Genomic DNA, 19,933 nt, shown 5'->3' with positions numbered 1-19,933 from the left:
TATTTTCCTTTCCCAGTGCATTCCCCACATGAGCCCTTCTTGTTATTTAGCCTCTCTGGGTGTGTGGATTGTAGCATGACTATTGTTTATTTTTTAGATAATAACCACTTGTAATAGAGTGCATACCATGTTTGTCTTTTGAGTATCAGTTACCTCACTCAGAATGATTTTCACTAGTTCCATTTATTTGCCTGTAAATTTCATAACTTTTTTTTAAGAACTGAGTAATCCTTCGTTGTGTAAATGTACCACATTTTCTTTATCCATTATTAAGGTGAGGGACTTCTACATCGTTTCTGGTTTCTGACTCTTACAAATACAGCTGCTATGAACATAGTGGAGCAAGTGTCTTTGTATTGGATGGATATATTCAACGGAGTGGTTAAGCTGGGTTTTGAGGTTAGATTGATTTCCAATTTTCTGAGGAATATCCATCTTGACTTCCATGGTGGCTGTACAAATTTGCACTTCCCCCAGAAATGCAGGAGTGTTCCTCTTGCTCCAATTTCTCTCCAGCAAGAGCTGTCACTTGTGTTTTTTGATCTTAGCCATTCTGAAATGTATATAATGGAATCTCAAAGTAGTTTTGTTTTGTGTTTCTCTGATGGCCAAGGATATTGAACATTTCTTTAAGTGATTCTATGTCATTTGAAATTCCTCTGTTAAGAATTCTCTATTTAGCCCTGTACCCCATTTGTGACTGGATTATTGGTTTGTTGATCTCTAGTTTCTTGAGTACTTTATATATTTTGGATATTAACTGTCTGTCAGATACAAGATTTGTGAAAATCTTTTCTTGTTTTGTAGGTTTCCATTTTGTTCTGTTGACAGTGTCCTTTGCCTTATAGAAGCTTTTCAGTTTCATGAAGATTTCATTTGTTAATTGTTGATCTTAGTGTCTGCACTATTGGTGTTCTGCTCAGAAAGTTGTCTCCTGTGCAAATGCATACAGAGCTATTTTCCACTTTCTCTTCTATCAGGTTTCTTGAGGTGTTCAAACCACTTGGACTTGAGTTTTGTGCAGGATGATAGATTTGATAGATTTACATACTTCTGCAAGCTGACAACCAATTAAACTAGCATCATTTGTTGAGGATGCTTTCTTTTTTCCATTGTATAATTTTGCCTCCTTTGTCAGAAATCAGGCTTCCATGGATGTGTGGATTTAGATCTATATCTTCAATTCAATTCCATTGATCCACCTGTTTGTTTCTATGCAATACCATACAGTTGTTATTACTATAGCTCTATAGTAGAGCTTGAAATCAGGGATGGTGAAAACTGGAAGTTCCTATATTGTACAGGGTTGCTTATCCTGTTTTTTTTTTGTTTTGTTTTGTTTTTCAATATGAAGTTGAGTGTTGTTCTTTCATGATCTGTAAAGAATTGTGCTGGAATTGTGATGGGGATTGTGTTAAATCTGTAGACTGGTTTTGGTAGGATTGCCACTTTTACTATGGTAATCCTATCAATGAGCATGGGAGAGCTTTACATCTTCCGGTATCATCTTCAATTTCCTTCTTCAAAGGCTTGAAGTTATTGTCATATATGTATTTCACTTGCTTAATTAGCATTGCAACAAGATAGTTTATATTATTTATGACTAGTGTGAAGGATGTTATTTTCATGATTTCTTTCTCAGCCAGTTTGTCCTTTTTATATAGGAGAACAACTGATTTCTTTCTTTCTTTCTTTTTTTTTTTTTAGTTGATCTTATATCCAGTCACTTCACTGACGGTGTAAATCAGCTGTAAGTTATCTGGTAGAATTTCTAGGGTCACTGTGTTTACTATCATATAATCTGCAAGTAGCAATACTTTGATTTCTTCCTTTCCAATTTGTATCCCCTTGATCTGCTTTAGTTGTCTTACTGCTCTAGCTAGAACTTTGCACTATATTGAATAGATATGGAGAGAGTGGAAAGCCTTGTCTTATTACTGATTTTAGTGGAATTGCTTTGAATTTTTCTTTATTTTCATGTTGACTATAGGCTTGTTGTAAATTGCCTTCATTATATTTACTCATGTTCCTGTATCCCAGAACTGTCTAGGACTTTTATCTTTTATGGGTGTTGGATTTTGTCAAAGACTTTCAGTATCTAATGAGCTGATGGTCTTTTACTTTTTCAGATTGTTTATGTATGGACAGATTTGCTGAGCAATCCCTGCATCTCTGAGATGAAGTCCATTTGATCATGATGGATGATCTTTTTGATGTGTTCTTAGATTGAGTTTGCAAGTATTTGACTGATTATTTCTGAATCAATATTCATGTTATTTTCTTTCTTTTTTGAGACTTTGTGTAGTTTGTGTATCAGAGTAACTGTGACCTTATAAAATAAATTTGACAATATCTCTTCAGTTTCTATGTTGTCTAATAATTTGAGGAGTATTAATATTAACTCTTCTTTGAAAGTCTGGTAGAATTCTATGCTAAAACTTTCTAGTCCTGAGTGTTTTGTTCAGAGACTTTTTAATGACTGCTTCTATTTACCTGGGGATTACAGAATGATTTGAATTGTTTATTTGATCTTGATTAAACTTTGGTACGTGGTATTTATCAAGAAAATTATTCATTTCTTTGGTTTTCCAATTTCATGGAGTACAGGTTTTTGAGGTATGAACTAATAATTCTTTGGATTTCCTTAGTGGCTGTTGTTACATACTCATTTTCTTTCTTTTTTTAATATTTATAAATTCTTTTATTATAACTAACTGTTCTCTTTTTTTGAATTTTATTTATTTATTTATTTTTTATTTATTTATTTATTTCTTAAATATTTCTGCCTCTTCCCTGTCACCGCCTCCCATTTCCCTCCCCCTCCCCCAATCAAGTCCTCCTCCCTCCTCAGCCCAAAGGGCAATCAGGGTTCCCTGCCCTGTGGGAAGTCCAAGGACCACCCACCTCCATCCAGGTCTAGTAAGGTGAGCATCCAAACTGCCTAGGCTCCCACAAAGCCAGTACGTGTAGTAGGATCAAAAACCCATTGCCATTGTTCTTGAGTTCTCAGTAGTCCTCATTGTCCATTATGTTCAGCGAGTCCGGTTTTATCCCATGCTTTCTTAGACCCGGGCCAGCTGGCCTTGGTGAATTCCCATTAGAACATCCCCGTTTTCTCAGTGTGTGGGTGCACCCCTCGTGGTCCTGAGTTCCTTGCTTTTGCTCTCGCTCCTTCTGTTGCTGATTTGGACCTTGAGATTTCAGTCCGGTGCTCCAATGTGGGTCTCTCTGTCTCTGTCTCCTTTCATCTCCTGATAAAGGTTAATATTCAGGAGGATGCTTATATGTTTTTCTTTGGGTTCACCTTCTTATTTAGCTTCTCTAGGATCACGAATTATAGTCTCAATGTTCTTTATTTATGGCCAGAAAGCAAATATGAGTGAGTACATCCCGTGTTCCTCTTTTTGGGTCTGGCTTACCTCACTCAGGATAGTGTTTTCTATTTCCATCCATTTGTATGCAAAATTCAAGAAGTCTTTGTTTTTTACTGCTGAGTAGTACTCTAATATGTATACATTCATACTTTCTTCATCCATTCTTCCGTTGAAGGGCATCTAGGTTGTTTCCAGGTTCTGGCTATTACAAACAATGCTGCTATGAACATAGTTGAGCATATACTTTTGTTGTATGATAGGGCATCTCTTGGGTATATTCCCAAGAGTGGTATTGCTGGGTCCAGGGGTAGGTTGATCCCGAATTTCCTGAGAAACCGCCATACTGCTTTCCAAAGTGGTTGCACAAGTTTGCATTCCCACCAGCAATGGATGAGTGTACCCCTTTCTCCACAATCTCTCCAGCAGAAACTATCATTGGTGTTTTTTATTTTAGCCATTCTGACAGGTGTAAGATGTTATCTTAATGTTGTCTTGATTTGCATTTTCCTGATCGCTAAGGAAGTTGAGCATGTTCTTAAGTGTCTTTTGGCCATTTGAACTTCTTCTGTTGAGAATTCTCTGTTCAGCTCAGTGCCCCATTTTATAATTGGGTTGATTAACCTTTTATGGTCTAGTTTCCTGAGTTCTTTATATATTTTGGAGATCAGACCTTTGTCAGTTGTGGGGTTGGTGAAGATCTTCTCCCAGTCAGTGGGTTGCCTTTCTTTCTTAGTGACAGTGTCCTTTGCTTTACAGAAGCTTCTCAGTCTCAGGAGGTCCCATTTATTCAATGATTTCCTTAGTATTTGTGCTGCTGGGGTTATACGTAGGAAGTGGTCTCCTGTGCCCATTTGTTGTAGAGTACTTCCCACTTTCTCTTCTATCAGGTTCAGTGTATTTGGACTGATATTGAGGTCTTTAATCCATTTGGACTTGAGTTTTGTGCATGGTGATATATATGGATCTATTTTCATTCTTCTACAGATTGACATCCAGTTTTGCCAGCACAATTTGTTGAAGATGCTCTCTTTTTTCCATTGTATACTTTTAGCTCCTTTATCGAAAATCAGGTGTTCGTAGGCTTGTGGGCTAAAGTCAGGGTCTTCTATTCAATTCCATTGGTCGACTTCTCTGTTTTTATGCTAATACCAAGCTGTTTTCAACACTGTAGCTCTGTAATAGAGTTTGAAGTCAGGGATGGTAATGCCTCCAGACGATCCTTTATTGTATAAGATTGTTTTGGCTATCCTGGGTTTTTTGCTTTTCCATATAAAGTTGATTATTGTCTTTTCCAGATCTGTGAAGAATTTTGATGGGATATTGGTGGGGATTGCATTGAATCTATAGATTGTTTTTGGTAGAATTGCCATTTTTACTATGTTGATCCTCCCAATCCAAGAGCAAGGGAGATCCATACATATTCATTTTAATTTCTGATTTTGTTAATGTGAATATTTTTGGATAAGGGTTTGTCCATTTTGTTGATTTTCTCAAAGAACCAACTCTTTGTTTCATTGATTCTTTACATTGTTCTCTTTATTTCTACTTTATTGATTTCAGTCCTCAGCTTGACCATTTCCTGCTGTCTACTCCTATTGGGTGTACTTTCTTCCTTTTGCTATAGAGCTTTCAGGTGCATTGCTAACTTGCTAGTATAAAATCTCTTTGGTTTCTTTATGTAGGCACTTAGTACTGTGAACTTTCCTCCTAACGCCACTTTTGTTGGGTTCCATTCATTTTGTTATGTTGTTCATCCATTTTCATTACATTTTAGGAAGTCTTCATTTTTTTTATATTTCTTCCTTGACACAATCGTCATTTAGTAGAGAGTTGTGCAGTTTCAATGAGTTTTTAGAGTTTCTATTGTTTCTGTTGTTGTTGAAATCTACTTCGTGGTAGTCTGCCAAGATGCAGGAGGGTATTTCAAAATTTTTTGTACTTGTTGAGAGTTGTCTTATGACCTAGTACATTGTCAGTTTTGGAGAATGTTCTTTGAGATGCTGAAAAGAAAAGATACGCCTTTTGTTTGGGTGAAATATTCTGTATATATGTTATGTCCATTTGATTCACAATGCCCATTCACTCCAATATTTTTCTGTTTCATTTTTGTATGGATGACATATATATTTACAAATGTGGGGTATTTGATTCTCTCACTTTAAATTATGTGAGGGTCAGTGTATGATTTAAGCTATAGTAGTGCTTTCTTTATAAATATGGGTGCCCTTGTTTTTGGAGCATGGATGTCAAGTTTTAAAAACATCATCTTGGTTGACTTTTCCTTTGATGAGTACTAAATGTCCTCTTTGTCTTTTTGTTAGTTTTATTAGCTTATTTTGAAGTCTATTTTGTTAGGTATTTGAATGACTACATTAGCTTGACTCTTAGGTCTACATTCTTGGTGAATTTTGTTCCAATCCTTTATTCTGAAGTAATGTCTATCTCTGATGTTGAGGTATGCTTCTTCTAGGTATGAGAAGGATCAATAGTGTTTTCCCGTCTGTTCTTTTAGTATGTGTCTTTTTATTGGGAAATTTAATCCACTAAAATTAAGAACAACCAATGATCAATAACCAATGATTGTTAATTCTTATTATTATGTTGTTGCTGTTTGTAGTGTTAGTAGTAGTAGTAGTAGTAGTAGTGTGTGTGTGTGTGTGTGTGTGTGTGTGTGTGTGTGTGTGGTTCCTGTTCTCAGGCTTTTACTGGTGAGAGATGACTTGTTTTCTGTGTTTTTGAGAATGTAGCTAACATATTGGGGTTGGAGTTTTCTTTCTACTTCTGTTGAGCTAGATTTGTGCATAGTTATTGTTTAAACTTGACTTTACCATGGAGTATCTTGTTTTCTTAATCTATGGTAATCGAAACTTTTCTTGCATAGAACAATCTAGGCTGATATTTGCATTCTCTTAGAGTCTTCAGGGCATCTGTTCAGGCCCTTCTGATTTTTAAAGACTTCATTGATTGGGTATAAGTCTAATAGGTCTGCCTTTATATGTTACTTGTCCTTTGCTTTGTAGTTTTCAATATTGTTTCTTTGTCTGTGTGTTTAGTATTTATTTATTATGTGGAGAGGGCAATTTCTTTTCTGTTCTAATCTATTTGATGTTCTTTAGTGTTCTTCTACCTTTAAAGGCATGTTCTTCTTTAGGTTATGAATACTTTCTTCTATGATTTTGTTGAATATGTTTTTGGGACTTTTCAACTATTCCTATTATTTTTTAGGTTTGGTCTTTGTATAGTGTCTCAGATTTTCTGTATATTTTGTATCAGAGATTTTTTAGATTTAACATTTCCTTTGACCAGTTTATCCATTCTTCTATTGTATATTCAGTGCCTAAGATTCTCTTTTCCAACTCTTGTATCCTGTTTGTGATACTTGTGTTTGTCGTTCCTGTTCACTTACCTAGATTTTCCCTTTCTGTAACTCCCTCATTTCGTGTTTTCTTTATGACCTCTATTTCCATTTTCAGGTTTTGTACAGTTTATTTCATTTACATCAACTGCCCCTCCCCCCACCTTTAGCGGTCTTTAAGGGATTCACTTATTCTTTCCAGTTGTTTGTATTTTCCTGGATTTTTTTAAGGGATTTGTTCTGTTTCTCATTAGGGACATTTATCATCTTTGCCAAGTAGCTTTTAAGGTGCTTTTTGCATGCTCTAGCTGTGTTGAAATACTCAGTGCTTGCTGTAATAGAATGGGTGGGGTCTAGTGGTGACATACTGCTTTGGCTTTTGTTGATTGTCTTCTTACACCAGTGTTTAGGCACCTGTGTTTGAGGTGATTAAAGATATAGGTGAGAATTTCTGAGTTTGTCTTTGTTGGATTTGCATAGAGGGTCTCCAGCCAAGTTGGAACCTGAACTTCTCATGGCAAGAGTGATCTGTGGTTCAGCAGGAGGTTTCTGCCTGAGTTGGGGGCTAGAGATCTGGTAGGCTTGGAGGTGTGGGAAAAATAGAATGGTAATGAGAGAAGGAGCTATTGGAGTTATACTGTAAGAGTTCTGGGGTGTAAGAGTATGTTGGTGGTTCAAGAGTCGGGGCTTTTCCTTGGGATCTGGCTGCTGATATGGCATCTGTTGGAGCAGGTGCCTTCTGTCAAAATATCGGAAGTACTATAATTTTAATCACTTATGGCATTGGTTGGTCCTCTGATACCATGAATGCCATTCTAGTGATGTTTGTGAATATATTGTTTCATTTTCCCCAGAGACAAAGTAAAATGTAATTAACATAGAAGATGCATTCTATATGGGATTCTGGATGACAAAAGACTAATTTTGTAGTTAAAAGTCTTAAAGAAGAGTACCTGGACTTGTGTTGCTCAGCATTCATTTTGAGTGTACAGGTGCTAGTGCTTTTCTTCTTTAACACACGGGAGACAGTACATAATGAAGAGTTTAAGAAAACACATCCAAAAAGCATCTGGGACTGTGCTGTTTGTGTGGATCCCTTTAAGCTCTTAGACTAATGTTTATCCATAGCCCTAAGAAATGAACTTGTGAGTAAGATAGCAGCTAGATGACTATTGGCAGTTCCGTGAAGCACTGAGATTGTAGTTACATGGTGTTAAACACAGGAATGTAAATGGACATTAAGGGATTAAATTCAAAGCCTTGGAATTATTTATAAATGGGAAAACTTCAGACTATACCAAGATAGATTGTAGCAGGATACATTTTCCCTCTGGAACTACCTTAGTAACACTTACAAAATTTAGATCAAGACACTTAAAAATATGCAGATTCTTTGTTCTTGAAGCACCATTTACAGAAACCTTTTATAAAGAAACTATCAGTAATGAAAATTCAATGACTATGATGCTTAGTGCAACCTAATTATTTAAAGAAAAAGGAAGTAGTTCTAATTCCTTGTGTTGGATAAGTGATTATTCATTGTGCTGTCATTAAAAACCATTTCCATTTCTAAAAGAATATTTGATTCCATAAGACTTTTTATGCATGATCACTTCAGATAAGTTCTCCAATCTTTTAAAAACTCACATCTGAATAAGAAAGAGAAAGGGAGATGGCTCATTAGTTAAAGTAAAGGCCTTGCCACACCAGTCTGGCAATCTAATTTCAATCCCCACATAAAAACAAACAAACAAAAGCAAAAAACAAACAAACAAAAAAAACAGATTCCACAAAGATGTCTGCTGACCACCATAGTGCTCCATGGAACATATGATGCCCTTAAGATACTTGCACTAATCATAAATAAACTCAAATAGAAAATAAAGTACTGGTGCATAAAAACCATTTTTCACATTTTGATAAATTTGAGTTGGTTGAACTGTTTGTTTCTTTTAAAAAGATATTCCCCAGATTTTCTAAGAAATTATTTACAACTGAATGTTTATTAATAAGGCCTTTGTTTCCCATCTCCGTCACTTTTCCTCTCTATAACATCCAACTTGCAAAGCAGACAAAAAAAGAAATTCATAGGTCTGAGGTAGAGAGCTACAGGGGGTAATTCCCTGGTGTGTGTGAGGCTATGGGTTCAATCCCCAGAGCCAGAGAAGAAGGAAGAGTAGAAGGAAGAAGGGAGGACTTGGAAGAGGAGGAGTTAGAGAAAGATAGGAAGAAGAGATGAAGGAATTGCAAGAAAAAGAAAAGGAGAAGGAGGAGGATAAAGAGAAAGTAGCCCCAAGGATAACAGAGAACGATGAGGAAGACAAACCCCTCCTTCCCATTTTGGAACAGTATTTAGCTTGCCCAAGGTATCTCAAACTAAATAACAAACACATAAAAGGGTTTCTGAAAACCCTATGGCTTATGAGTTTAAGTTGTGGTTTCTCCTTTCAGAAGGCACAGAGTTTCAAATGGAGGCAATGTCAACGTCATTCTTACAAAGGTTTCAATCCACCTGACTTCCAAAGGTTTTTTTTTCCTCAGAAGGGGAGAAGTCAAAGGCAGAAGTGAGTTTGCAATGCCCTGCTGAGCAGGCATGGAAGCAGGTCTCAGTTGTACAAAATGCTATAGGATGTTGTAAACAGTGATGGCATCACTGGCCAGAGACACACTTTCCACATGTCAGGATTCATGAAGCTCTGCTGAGTGGGAGGCAACATGGATTGTAGGGAACAGCATAAGGTGGAGACCATCAAAAGACTTGAAGTGAAAACCATCTTTTTTAAAGGCTATACTGCTGTGTAGAAAGGTGTACCGAAGAAAGCCTTGTATACAACTGTGCCCTAATGGTTTATGAGTCCTTGGTATTTGGAAAAAATAGCCAGAAATATATTTTCCGTTTACTAGGACTTCATATGGTGTTTGCTTTATGACCACATTCATGTAACCCGACCTTTCAGCTCCTGTTTTGTCCTCCCTAGAGAAGGGATGATAATAGCGCTGAACTCTTAGTGCCAGTGAACAGGAGAGATTTTCAGCATAGCCTCTGAAATGCATTAAATATTCAATAAAGGTAACTTTTTAATAGCTATGATTTTTATATTATTAATGCACATTTTTCTCTCTCAAATATATAAATGCTTTAAAATTAAGAGTATACTGTTTTCTTGAAGTTTAGTTACATTTAGTGAAAATACAGCTTGTTCATTTTGAAAATCTTATAAAAACTATACAGTAGCTATTTATAATAACTGACATTGTGCAGCTATGAGCTAAAGGTCAAGTTGCACAAAAGTTTATCTGTATTTGAGGCTTAATCATAGCCAGAGAGCCGAGCACTTAGTAGAGGTCTTGGTTATACCACCTTTGCTACATTTTTAGATTTCTATTTTGTGCTTGCATGTATGAATGTGAGCATATGTGTATTTGTGTGTGTGTGTGTGCGCTCTGTATATATTAGATACCAGTTCCAAGTCACAAATGATTTGAAGCTAAGCTGAGCGAGAGGTCACTCATGAAAATCAGAATGAGAATTGGCCCATACGTTCCACCTTCCTTAGCCAAAAATGGCCTCATAAATGTTTCCCATTTTGTCTAAAATATCTGTAAAATCATCTTTTGCATAGACACCCACATATGCCTTGCTTGCTCCCTTGGGCGTTAGTGTCCCCTACTCTCTTCCATCTTCAGAGGACATGCAAGCCTTTGTATACTCCGCACTGCAATGGTGATCACCTAAAACAAGCAACGAGGCATCCCAGGCAGCACCGTGAGCCCACTCTGTGTATTAAGCCTCTGTGCACCGTCTCTTCCTGCAGGACACTGATTCTCTTCCTTAGCACAAAAGCGTTTTAACAGCTGCGCACTAAGAATAGTCATCATCCGCATGAGCAGCCTATGCTGTAGGAAATGGGCCTGCTGAAGTAATGCTTTTTTTTTTTTTGAATGAGGAAAATGTGGTTATGAAACTCTTTGCTGGTTTTGTCTCTTGCTTAGCATGATGTCATCTGTATCATGCTCACAGCATTATTTTCTCATGAATATTCATGAGTTCTTTACATGTGATTCAGAAACATCTTATGAATATTCAAGTGTTCTGTACACATGATTCAGAAACGTCTTCTGAATATTCAAGAATTCTGTACATGTGACTCAGAAACACTTTTTCTATATTCATAGAAGTGACCAACGATCTTATAAATACAAGTAGAAAGAAAGCGGTACAGAAGAGAAATTTAAAAATTTGAATATCATAAAGGATAAAATAAAATTCCATAGCAAATCATGTCATCGAGTGGACAAAAAGAATTATTAGCTAGAAAAATGTGGAACATTTTAAGTAATTTTTGAGGGGAAATTGTCACTTGGAATTATATATAACAATAGTAATCCCAGAAAACAAGAATTAATGGTAGTTAACATTTAACTTAAGAGATTGCTCAGTGGTTAAGACTGCCTGCAGAGGACCCCAGTTCTGTTCCCAGCACCCATGTCAAGTGACTGACAGCTGCCCATAACTCCAGTTCTGGAGGATCCAACATCGTCTTCTGGATTCAAAAACTTAAAAAAGTCTGGAGAAATGGTTTGGCTATTAAACACTTGGCTCACAGACTAAAATAAAATTTTAAGAAAATTAATGCCATGTTTGCTATTACTATTGGTCTTCGTCTTTGAGCCTAAAACAGAAACAGGAAAGCTTGCTTGCATTCTGCCTAGAAGTAGGTATTTAATTAGTGCCACTGTTGTGAGACCACCATGCCTAAGCTGATTATATTTGGTGCACACCACGTTTAGCAAACAGGTCACTCCTTATCATCAGCTATCATTTATGTCATATTAACAGCAAATGAGACAAAATCACATCCTTTGAATTTTGCCCATGACCTACCATTTAATTACTCTACTTATGAATGGTACATATATGTGACATCAAGTATTTTAAAAAGCTAATAATTTAATACCATCTTGTTAAAAAATGTTTTTTTTGTTTTGTTTTGTTTTGTTTTTTACAATCTACTGTGCCCTAGATGTATTTTAGTACAGCCTCAAGTTTGGTGTTCCATTTGAAGGTTATCATTAATACAATATTTTTCTCTCCTTTTTAAATATTTTTTTTCTCTTTTTTCTAAATATCCCTGGTAGGTACTAAGCACAAAACAATGCTAGAAGCCCGCAATGGAAGTGGAACAATCAAGGCTTTTCCTCGGGCAGGAATGAAGGGCAAAGGACCTGTTACTAAGGGAAACACAGGCCTCCAAAACAAAACATTTCACTGTGAAATATGTGATGTGCATGTCAACTCGGAAACACAACTCAAACAGGTACCATAAGACTGAAAGCCCAAGGGGCCACTCTGTGAGCTGTCTGTGTATGTTCCTGTTCTCACATCTTTCGTTCCCATCCATCTACCTCCCTGTCCATCCATTCACCAATCCACAACTCATTCATCTACCTGTCCTTTTACCAACAAAACCATCCATATAAACATTCATTAATCTACCATTCATCTAAGCAACCTCCCATCCACTCATCCATCAGTCCATTCATCTACTCACTCATCTACCTATCCTTCCAGTCATCCATCTGCCCCCTCGTTCACTAAGACATCCAACTACCTCTTCATCCACCTATCAGTAAGTAGTACATCCATCTGATCACACTCTCATTTATCTTTTGTTCACTGTTTTTAAATTAGCATTTGCTTAATTTAGTTGTTGAGAGAATACTAAGATGCAATGGTAAATAAATAAAACCTGTTGGAAATTGTTGGCAATGAATTTGTCTGTTTCTGTGTAGGCACTTTGGGAGAAACAGCAGTATGAGAATTTTTCTCTATTGAGTTTTCCACTGAAAACTGTTAGCATTCTTTGAAGACCAATCTATACTGTTCTATTTTTAACATACTTAGATAGTTTTATACTACAACTAATTTCATATTGTGTTGTTCTTTTATTGTATGTCCTTTTATTTTATTATTCATTGTACTTTATTTCTAATTCCTACAGCCACCTGTTGATGTAATGACTAACAATGGGCACTAACTGTGCTCTCCAAATAGCCTCCTAAAGAATGTGGTGGTACATTGCCAGCTGAAGATTCCGCCCTCATATTGTGTTGTGTTTTGTGGATGGATGATGCTTTGCACCTTAGTTATTTATTTTTAGAATTTAAGGTGTTGGCATTTGGCTGCACAAATATGAGGATAACTATTAGTATGGAAATTCATTCATGCCTGTCTGGGCATGTTTGTTTATTTGCACATAAAATTCCTTCAGACATCCTGTTGTCTGTAAATACTTTTGGGAGATGTGTGCTGTGATAAGGCAAAAGCAGAGGAGAAGAGAAAATTGTTTTATTTGCTGAAAGTATATTAAAATGATCGTGTGAAAGGCTTCAATATCCAAATGCAGAAGTGTACAATGCTCCTTTCCTTTTATCTTTGTGAAACTTGCCTGAAATCAGCATCATCTCCCTCCAGGTAAAAATAATATTCATGGACGTGTTCTAGATGTGTTTTTGAAAGCTGTCATTTTTGTTGCTTTCCATAGCACATTAGCAGCAGAAGGCACAAAGACAGAGCTGCTGGGAAGCCCCCCAAACCAAAATACAGTCCCTACAACAAACTGCAGAAGGCAACAAATCCACTAGGGGTGAGTGACACTTTTGCTGCTTCCTAAAAGAGAATGTGAAGTTGTTCGTGCCCCACAGTCTGTTTTGTAGGTTTTTTGGGGTGGAGGTTGTCAGTTATTAGGTAGAATGGATGGACGATACTGAGGAAACTAGAACCAGTTGAATTTCTGGTTCAGCTTGGCCTCCACCAACGGAACTCTGGGTCACATGGCTTTTTCCAGTGTTTTCCACCTTTATACTCAGCTCATCTATCTATTTAAGCTGAGATTTGTCCCTGAGCACAAAGACTTGAGAAAAGTGAGGATTTTGAGCTAGGAAAGCAATGACTTAGAATGTGGTCTTGATGATATTGAACACTTTCAAAAAGGATGTCAGAGATGGCTAAGTCCTTAAATTGTGTTTCTTTAATTTTGTCTGAGCATGTTTGTTATTTTATATCCTCCGGAGTTTATTTTAAAAACACTGCCTCACGGTTATGGTTTAGATTTTGTATAATGATGCATTGAAGAACATTTAGAAGCTGAGAGAAATAGGTCCTAGAAAATGTTCTCTCACAATACATCAGCCATTCTTTCTAGAGTTGACAGCATGGTGGTGTGACTACTGTCATTTTTAGAACAAGTATTTGCTGCAAGACATTTGCTGAGTGTATACTGATTAGCACAGTGTCTTCTGTACTTTTCCTCAAAAGAGGGACCTTATGTGGTGGTATAAATTTTAACCAAAATGCAAAAAATGTTGTAGAGTTCCATCTCTGGAAGATGCTTTAGCATGCTTGGATAGTTGTCTTCTACCTTTCCAAAGGGATCAATTCTACACTCTCCCGTTTTACTTTAGCCTTCCACCAGTACTTCCCTTTGTAGCTGCTCACTCCTAAGGCCTACCATTCTGGATTTCAACTACAAACTCTAAAGCTTTAGTTCTTGATCCTTTAACAGTTGCTTTCCTTTGCAGGTAAAATTAGTATTTTCAAAAGAAGCTTCAAAGCCACTGGCTCCCAGAATTCTCCCGAACCCGCTGGCAGCGGCCGCAGCTGCAGCTGCTGTGGCTGTGAATTCCCCCTTCAGTCTTCGAACTGCTCCAGCAGCCACCCTCTTCCAGACCTCAGCACTTCCTCCAGCCCTCCTGCGGCCAGCTCCTGGACCCATTCGGACCACCCACACTCCTGTGCTCTTTGCTCCTTACTGAATTCCCGAACAGGAGGTGTTGTACTGCAATAATTTTTAAGACAACAAAATGAAACTAAAATCAAACAAAAGAGAACTATGCAGTGTTTATTTATAGTTTCCAGTGTACCTGAAGAGCCAGGACTTTTGATAGTAAAATGAAAAGGTTATTTAAAAAAATAAATAAATAAAAGTGAGGGGGTGGGGTTGGGGGGGAGGGGAGGGAAGGCGTGGCATTTTCTCCAAATTAAAGTATTCTTCTTGAACACTGTTTGTTTTAGAAGTTATCTCCAGCACTGACTCATAGTGGTATCTAGAACTTCTGAAATCTTTGTGACTGTGCTTTTTGGGCACCTGTTTCCCCTGCATTGTCTTTCCTGCTTTCTAAAACAAGTATACATTGTCTAAGGGCATTAACTGGTTCCAATGTATATGTAATAATTTACTCTGTAGATTATAATATATATATATATATAAAAGAAAAAAGCAACAAAAACAAAAGCAACACTGTGAATAGTAGTGCCCTTGCTGGTCCTCTGACTATGATAGCAGTTCCTGGGTATGTATCCAAGCAAAAGTAGATACAGTAGATGTCTTGTCAAACAATAGTGCTGTGTCTCAATCTTTGCCTTTAGGTTTTAAGGAATTGCAAAAAAGGTAGAATGAACTGCTATTTCATACCTATTAATCAGTAAAAAAAGAAAACAACAACAACAAAAACCAAGCAAACATCAGATGGTATCCTGCAAGCACACATGGTCAACACCCCCTCCTGTAAACTTAGAGGTGGAAAGGCAATAAGACAGACACTTCATCACCAAATACTACTTTCTCACTCGGAACAGGCGTTGCTGGCGAAAGCCAAGTGTTTGAAATGGCAGTGTATCTGAAAACGTACCATCCCATGTGTTAAGGGCAAGAAGTAAGAAATCAGTATAACCTTTATTCTAACATAAAAAGCCATCAGAACCTCAGTTGATGTTGTAACATGAGCACAGATTCACAAAAACAGAGAAAACTAGCCATCTGCAATAACCCTTTATGTCATTCTAGAGCCATAGCAGAAGGCTTTGCTTTAAACAGAAATGTAGGAAGACAGACGTAAGCGTGAACTTTGGTTGTGTTTATTGTTATCTTTTCCCTACTGACATGACATAAACAGCTAGCATACTTTTAAATACTAGTACTGTCAAGAAAAATTAATCTGAGTTCACTGCACACCAATTATAGGACATCAACAAAGTATATTAGCAAGATCCCCTAGACCATCATTTCTCTAGTGGCATTGTGAGATAAGAGCTGCCTTTATATTCACCACAGAGCTGAAAGTAATTGATGTTTTAGCTTAACAAAAAGATTTATCAGGGGAATATATATATATATATATATGTATATTGTATATATGTTAGAAAGATTAAGAAAATAACTTATAAAAAGAAAATCTATATGAGATAATTCTATAACCACTCAGTGTTACATGTTATCATTAAATTGGTAACAAATGGCATGAAATAGCTGTGCCTTTAATTTGCGATAAAGGCAGTGTGCTTTTTCCCATAGAAAGCTAGCTTGCCCCTGTGGAAAAGATGGGGCCGGATGCAGACAGATTATTGCATTCAAGAATAATAACCTTTGACATGAGAACAAGAACAAAATATGTACACATCAGCCTTCTGTGACTTAGGACTAAAAATAAAAAAAAATTATTTTTGAAAAGGTTTTATAAAGACTATTTAAAAATATAGGGATGAATTGAGTGTGGCCTTCCTGGAACTTCTTTCATCTCAATTGTAGTGACCTTCAGAGAGGAATAGAGAACTAAGGAGTTCCTGGAGAGAGAGGTGTGTAGCCCTTGTCATTTATATTTAGAGAATATGCATAGTGTGCTTGGTGCTGACTGTTAACTGTGGTCTTTTGAGGATGTTTCCAGTGTCTAGCTGTAAAACTTGTCTATAAGTGTAGCTTTAAAACAGTTGGCTATATATACCTGTAACTTAACAAATAACCAAAACAACATTTTAAAAGAGGAAAGAAAAAGAAAGATTATAAAGAAAAACATGGAAAGTAGAAGGAAAGCAAGAATATGAAAATATAATCATTCCATCAGTCTTTGGTACAAAGATCTTTTAGACATATCTGCCATTGAATATAGTGATTTCTCATTTATGGTCTTTCCAAGCACGGCCTTCTGTTCTAGCAAGCATTTCTTTTCATTTATTTCTTTTTTGCCTACAGATGGGGCTAGTTCAGCCAGGTGGACTTAGTTACCCAGAGTTTGTTACCGTGTGACCAGCAGCTCCTAATTGTGTTGGGTTTATTTTCTTATTTGATTGTTCACTGAACTCACTGCATCTCAGGCCCTGCACCCCACAAGGCCGCTGTGCTCATTCTCGAAGCAATTCCATCATCACATACTTCCGTTGTTCCTCCCATTTTCATCAAAGTGAAGGAACCAGTCTGCAAGAAGTCAGGGCCCGTGGGTCACATGGCGTCCTGGGTCACAAGGCATTTAGTAACTCTAATGGTTTGCTGGGAACAAACAAATCAGCCATATTTTCTTCATCAGCCATATGAGAAAACTCAGAAAAACCTGAACCCCGTCTGCCTCACTTCGCGACGGAATCTCTTTTGTTTAAATGGTCTCTTAAATTGGAGTTTTAAGCATCAGTTGTCGTTTATTCACTACCTAATAAAGGATGAAGCCTAACCATTGAACCTCCAGTGGCTTCTCTGTGATTTCTTCCTTCTTCCTTGTTTATCTTTACTCAATCAGCATCTATTACCGTACAGACTGCTAAACCATAGTCTTTCCCCTGGGGAGTTTAGCAATGGTACTGTGAAAATCCCCGAAGGCTGTCTGACTTCACGGTTATACTTCCCTTTCTGTGTATCATACCCACTGCAGGTGTGATCTGGGAGTGCTTTATATTTTATTTGAAACAATATAAATACATTACAAGTGTCAAAGACCCTGCAGAAAACATTTATGCCATACTTGCAGAAAATTTAGGACAGAGTCAAAGGTTCTTAGGGTTCTACTGTGCTTTTCTCCTGCAAAGATAGGTGATGGGAACTCTGAGGAATGGTTATTTCCATTCCATAAACAGAAAAGAAGTGGGTTTTGGCAAATTCTCTAGCCACTGCCTCATTGGAAAGGACTGCTCTTGTTCTGTGCTTTTGGAACCTCTTACCATGACAAAATTCATCGCTATGTGACTGGAGACATAACTTTGTTAGCAAGGAAATAATTAGTGAAGATGATATAATCTTTATTTAGAACTCAGGAGAACAAGAAATAATAAATCAAAGGTTTTTAAAATTTTAAAGAAATAACATTTTCAAGAAAAGATATGGGAGGGCTAGAGATATAGCCCTGCATGTATGTCACAGTATCCACACAGAGGAGCTCACAGCTACCTCTAGCTCCAGCTCCAGGAGATCCAAAGCTTCCGGCCTATACGTGTGTCTGTACGCCGTACACCCCTCCCCCCAGATACATGATTGAAAACAAATCTTTATAAAGATAAGGTGGAAGCCACTGTGGATGTGACTGTGTACATCTGCAAACCACTAGATTCAACAAGGCTCAGCAATTTGTTCTACTTGAAGCTCACGTTGGAGTGAATGTCTCTGTGTCTTCATGTTTCAACATTTTGGAAACAGCCAGATTTTGAAGGCTGGGGATACAGGTTAGCTGGTAGACCTTATGAATCACCCAATGTGCCTATGTCCCTAGATTTGATTTCCAGCACTGCACAAAACTGGACATGGTGGCACATGCCCGTCATGTCAACACTGGGGAAACAGAGGCAAAAGGACCAGAAGTTCAAGGATTAAACAGTAAATCCAAGGGACGGAATGTACTATTCTTTTCAAAGAAAGAGGGTCAAACAGAAACCATACCAAGATCAGACCACGAGTGGAAAGTGCAAAGGAATCTAAAAGCCTCTGTTCTGTGTGTACACTGAAAAGATATCTGCATGTCTGTATGGGAGCATGGGTAGCACTTACTAATAACTATTGTTCTGCAAAGCATAAGCATGACAGGCTAAGCTTAAAGAAAGTGAGAGTCAGTTTAGCTGGCGGTACAGGCCTGCAGTGTCAGCCACTCAGAAGGCCGAGGAAGGAAAATTGTAAGCATAAAGCCAAGCTTAGCAGCTTAGGTAGTGCCACCTCAAATAAAATAAAAAAATAAAATGGGGGGGGGGGATGGCTCAATAGCGTAAGCATCGGTTGCTTGTGCAGGATCTGCATCCAATTCCCAGTATCTGCACAATGGCACATGATCATCCAAACTCCAGTTTCAGGAGTTCTGACACCTTCTTCTTGCCGCCAGCACCAGGCATGCACATGGTATATACAAGGAAAATATTCACACACATAAAATATTAAAAATACATCTTTTTAAAAGTTAAATTCAACAGTTCTGGGGACTGACAGAACAGCTTAGAGAGTAACAGTGTTTGCCATCAAGAAAACTCTTGGGACCCAAATAGTGGAAAGAGAAAACTAACTTCTTCAAGCTATTCCATTTCCTACACACACACAGACACACAGACACACAGGCAAGCACACACACAGACACACATACACACAAATACAGTAGTTACCTTACTTAGGGTTCATGTTGTTGCAATAAAATACCATGACCTAAAGCAACATGGGGAAGAAAAGTTTTATTTCACCTCCACTTCTACAGCACAGTCCATTATCATGGAAGCCCTGGTAGCCATGGGTTGTCACAGCAGGCAGAAGCTTAGAGGCAAATCGGAAGCAGAAGTGAAGGAATGTTGCCTTGGCTTGTTCCACCTAGACTGATCAGCCCACTTTCTTCTACACCCAGGTCATCCTCACAGGAACGATAGGGCCCACAGTGAGTAGGTCCTTCTACATCATTCATTAAGTAAAATATTATCCCATATACTTGCCTACAGACCAGTCTGTTGGAGGAATTTTTCTAATTAAGATTCCCTCTTCCCAGATATGTTTATGATATTATATGTTTTTCTCAAGTTTACAAAATAGCACCAGCACAATGAGTTCAAAAACAAACAAACAAACAGGGCTGGGAATACATTTCTGTACTAGACTGCTTGCCTAGCATGCATAAGGCCTACCAGTATTGTAACACACACACTAGCACACACACACTAAAGGCGAATCTCTATTGTAGATTTTGTCTCTGATCAGCAAGGTTAGTTCATATAGTCAAAAAAATTACCTTGCTTTAAATTCACTAGTAAAATACTGACAGATTAAAAGCTAAGACAGCTTAGTGTTTGCACATTAAAACAGTATTTTTGGAATCATCTCTGACATGAAATTGCATTTTTATAGGGAATAAAGCAAGTCAGTTACTTATATACTCCCATCCTGGGTGTATATATCACAGTAAAGCATTTATCTTCTCA

General features: G+C 37.5%; 1 protein-coding gene across 8 annotated transcripts in view; it reads left to right on the top strand.

Moving 5' to 3' along the window:
• Znf385d (zinc finger protein 385D) overlaps positions 1-14,685 on the top strand; it is an 887,297-nt gene extending 872,612 nt beyond the window's left edge. For all 8 annotated transcript variants that reach the window (XM_057769819.1, XM_057769820.1, XM_057769818.1 and 5 more), the window contains 3 exons: positions 11,869-12,047; positions 13,275-13,376; positions 14,311-14,685. In XM_057769819.1, coding sequence (XP_057625802.1) covers positions 11,869-12,047; positions 13,275-13,376; positions 14,311-14,544 — 515 coding nt within the window. In that variant the 3' untranslated portion in view covers positions 14,545-14,685. The remainder of the gene's footprint in view (positions 1-11,868; positions 12,048-13,274; positions 13,377-14,310) is intronic.
• Positions 14,686-19,933: the final 5,248 nt, after the last annotated feature.

Source organism: Chionomys nivalis, chromosome 5 (assembly GCF_950005125.1).
Source record: "Chionomys nivalis chromosome 5, mChiNiv1.1, whole genome shotgun sequence".
NCBI lineage: Eukaryota > Metazoa > Chordata > Mammalia > Rodentia > Cricetidae > Chionomys > Chionomys nivalis.
The sequence above is the reverse complement of the archived record's forward strand: the minus strand, read 5'-3'. Positions and strand labels throughout refer to the sequence as shown.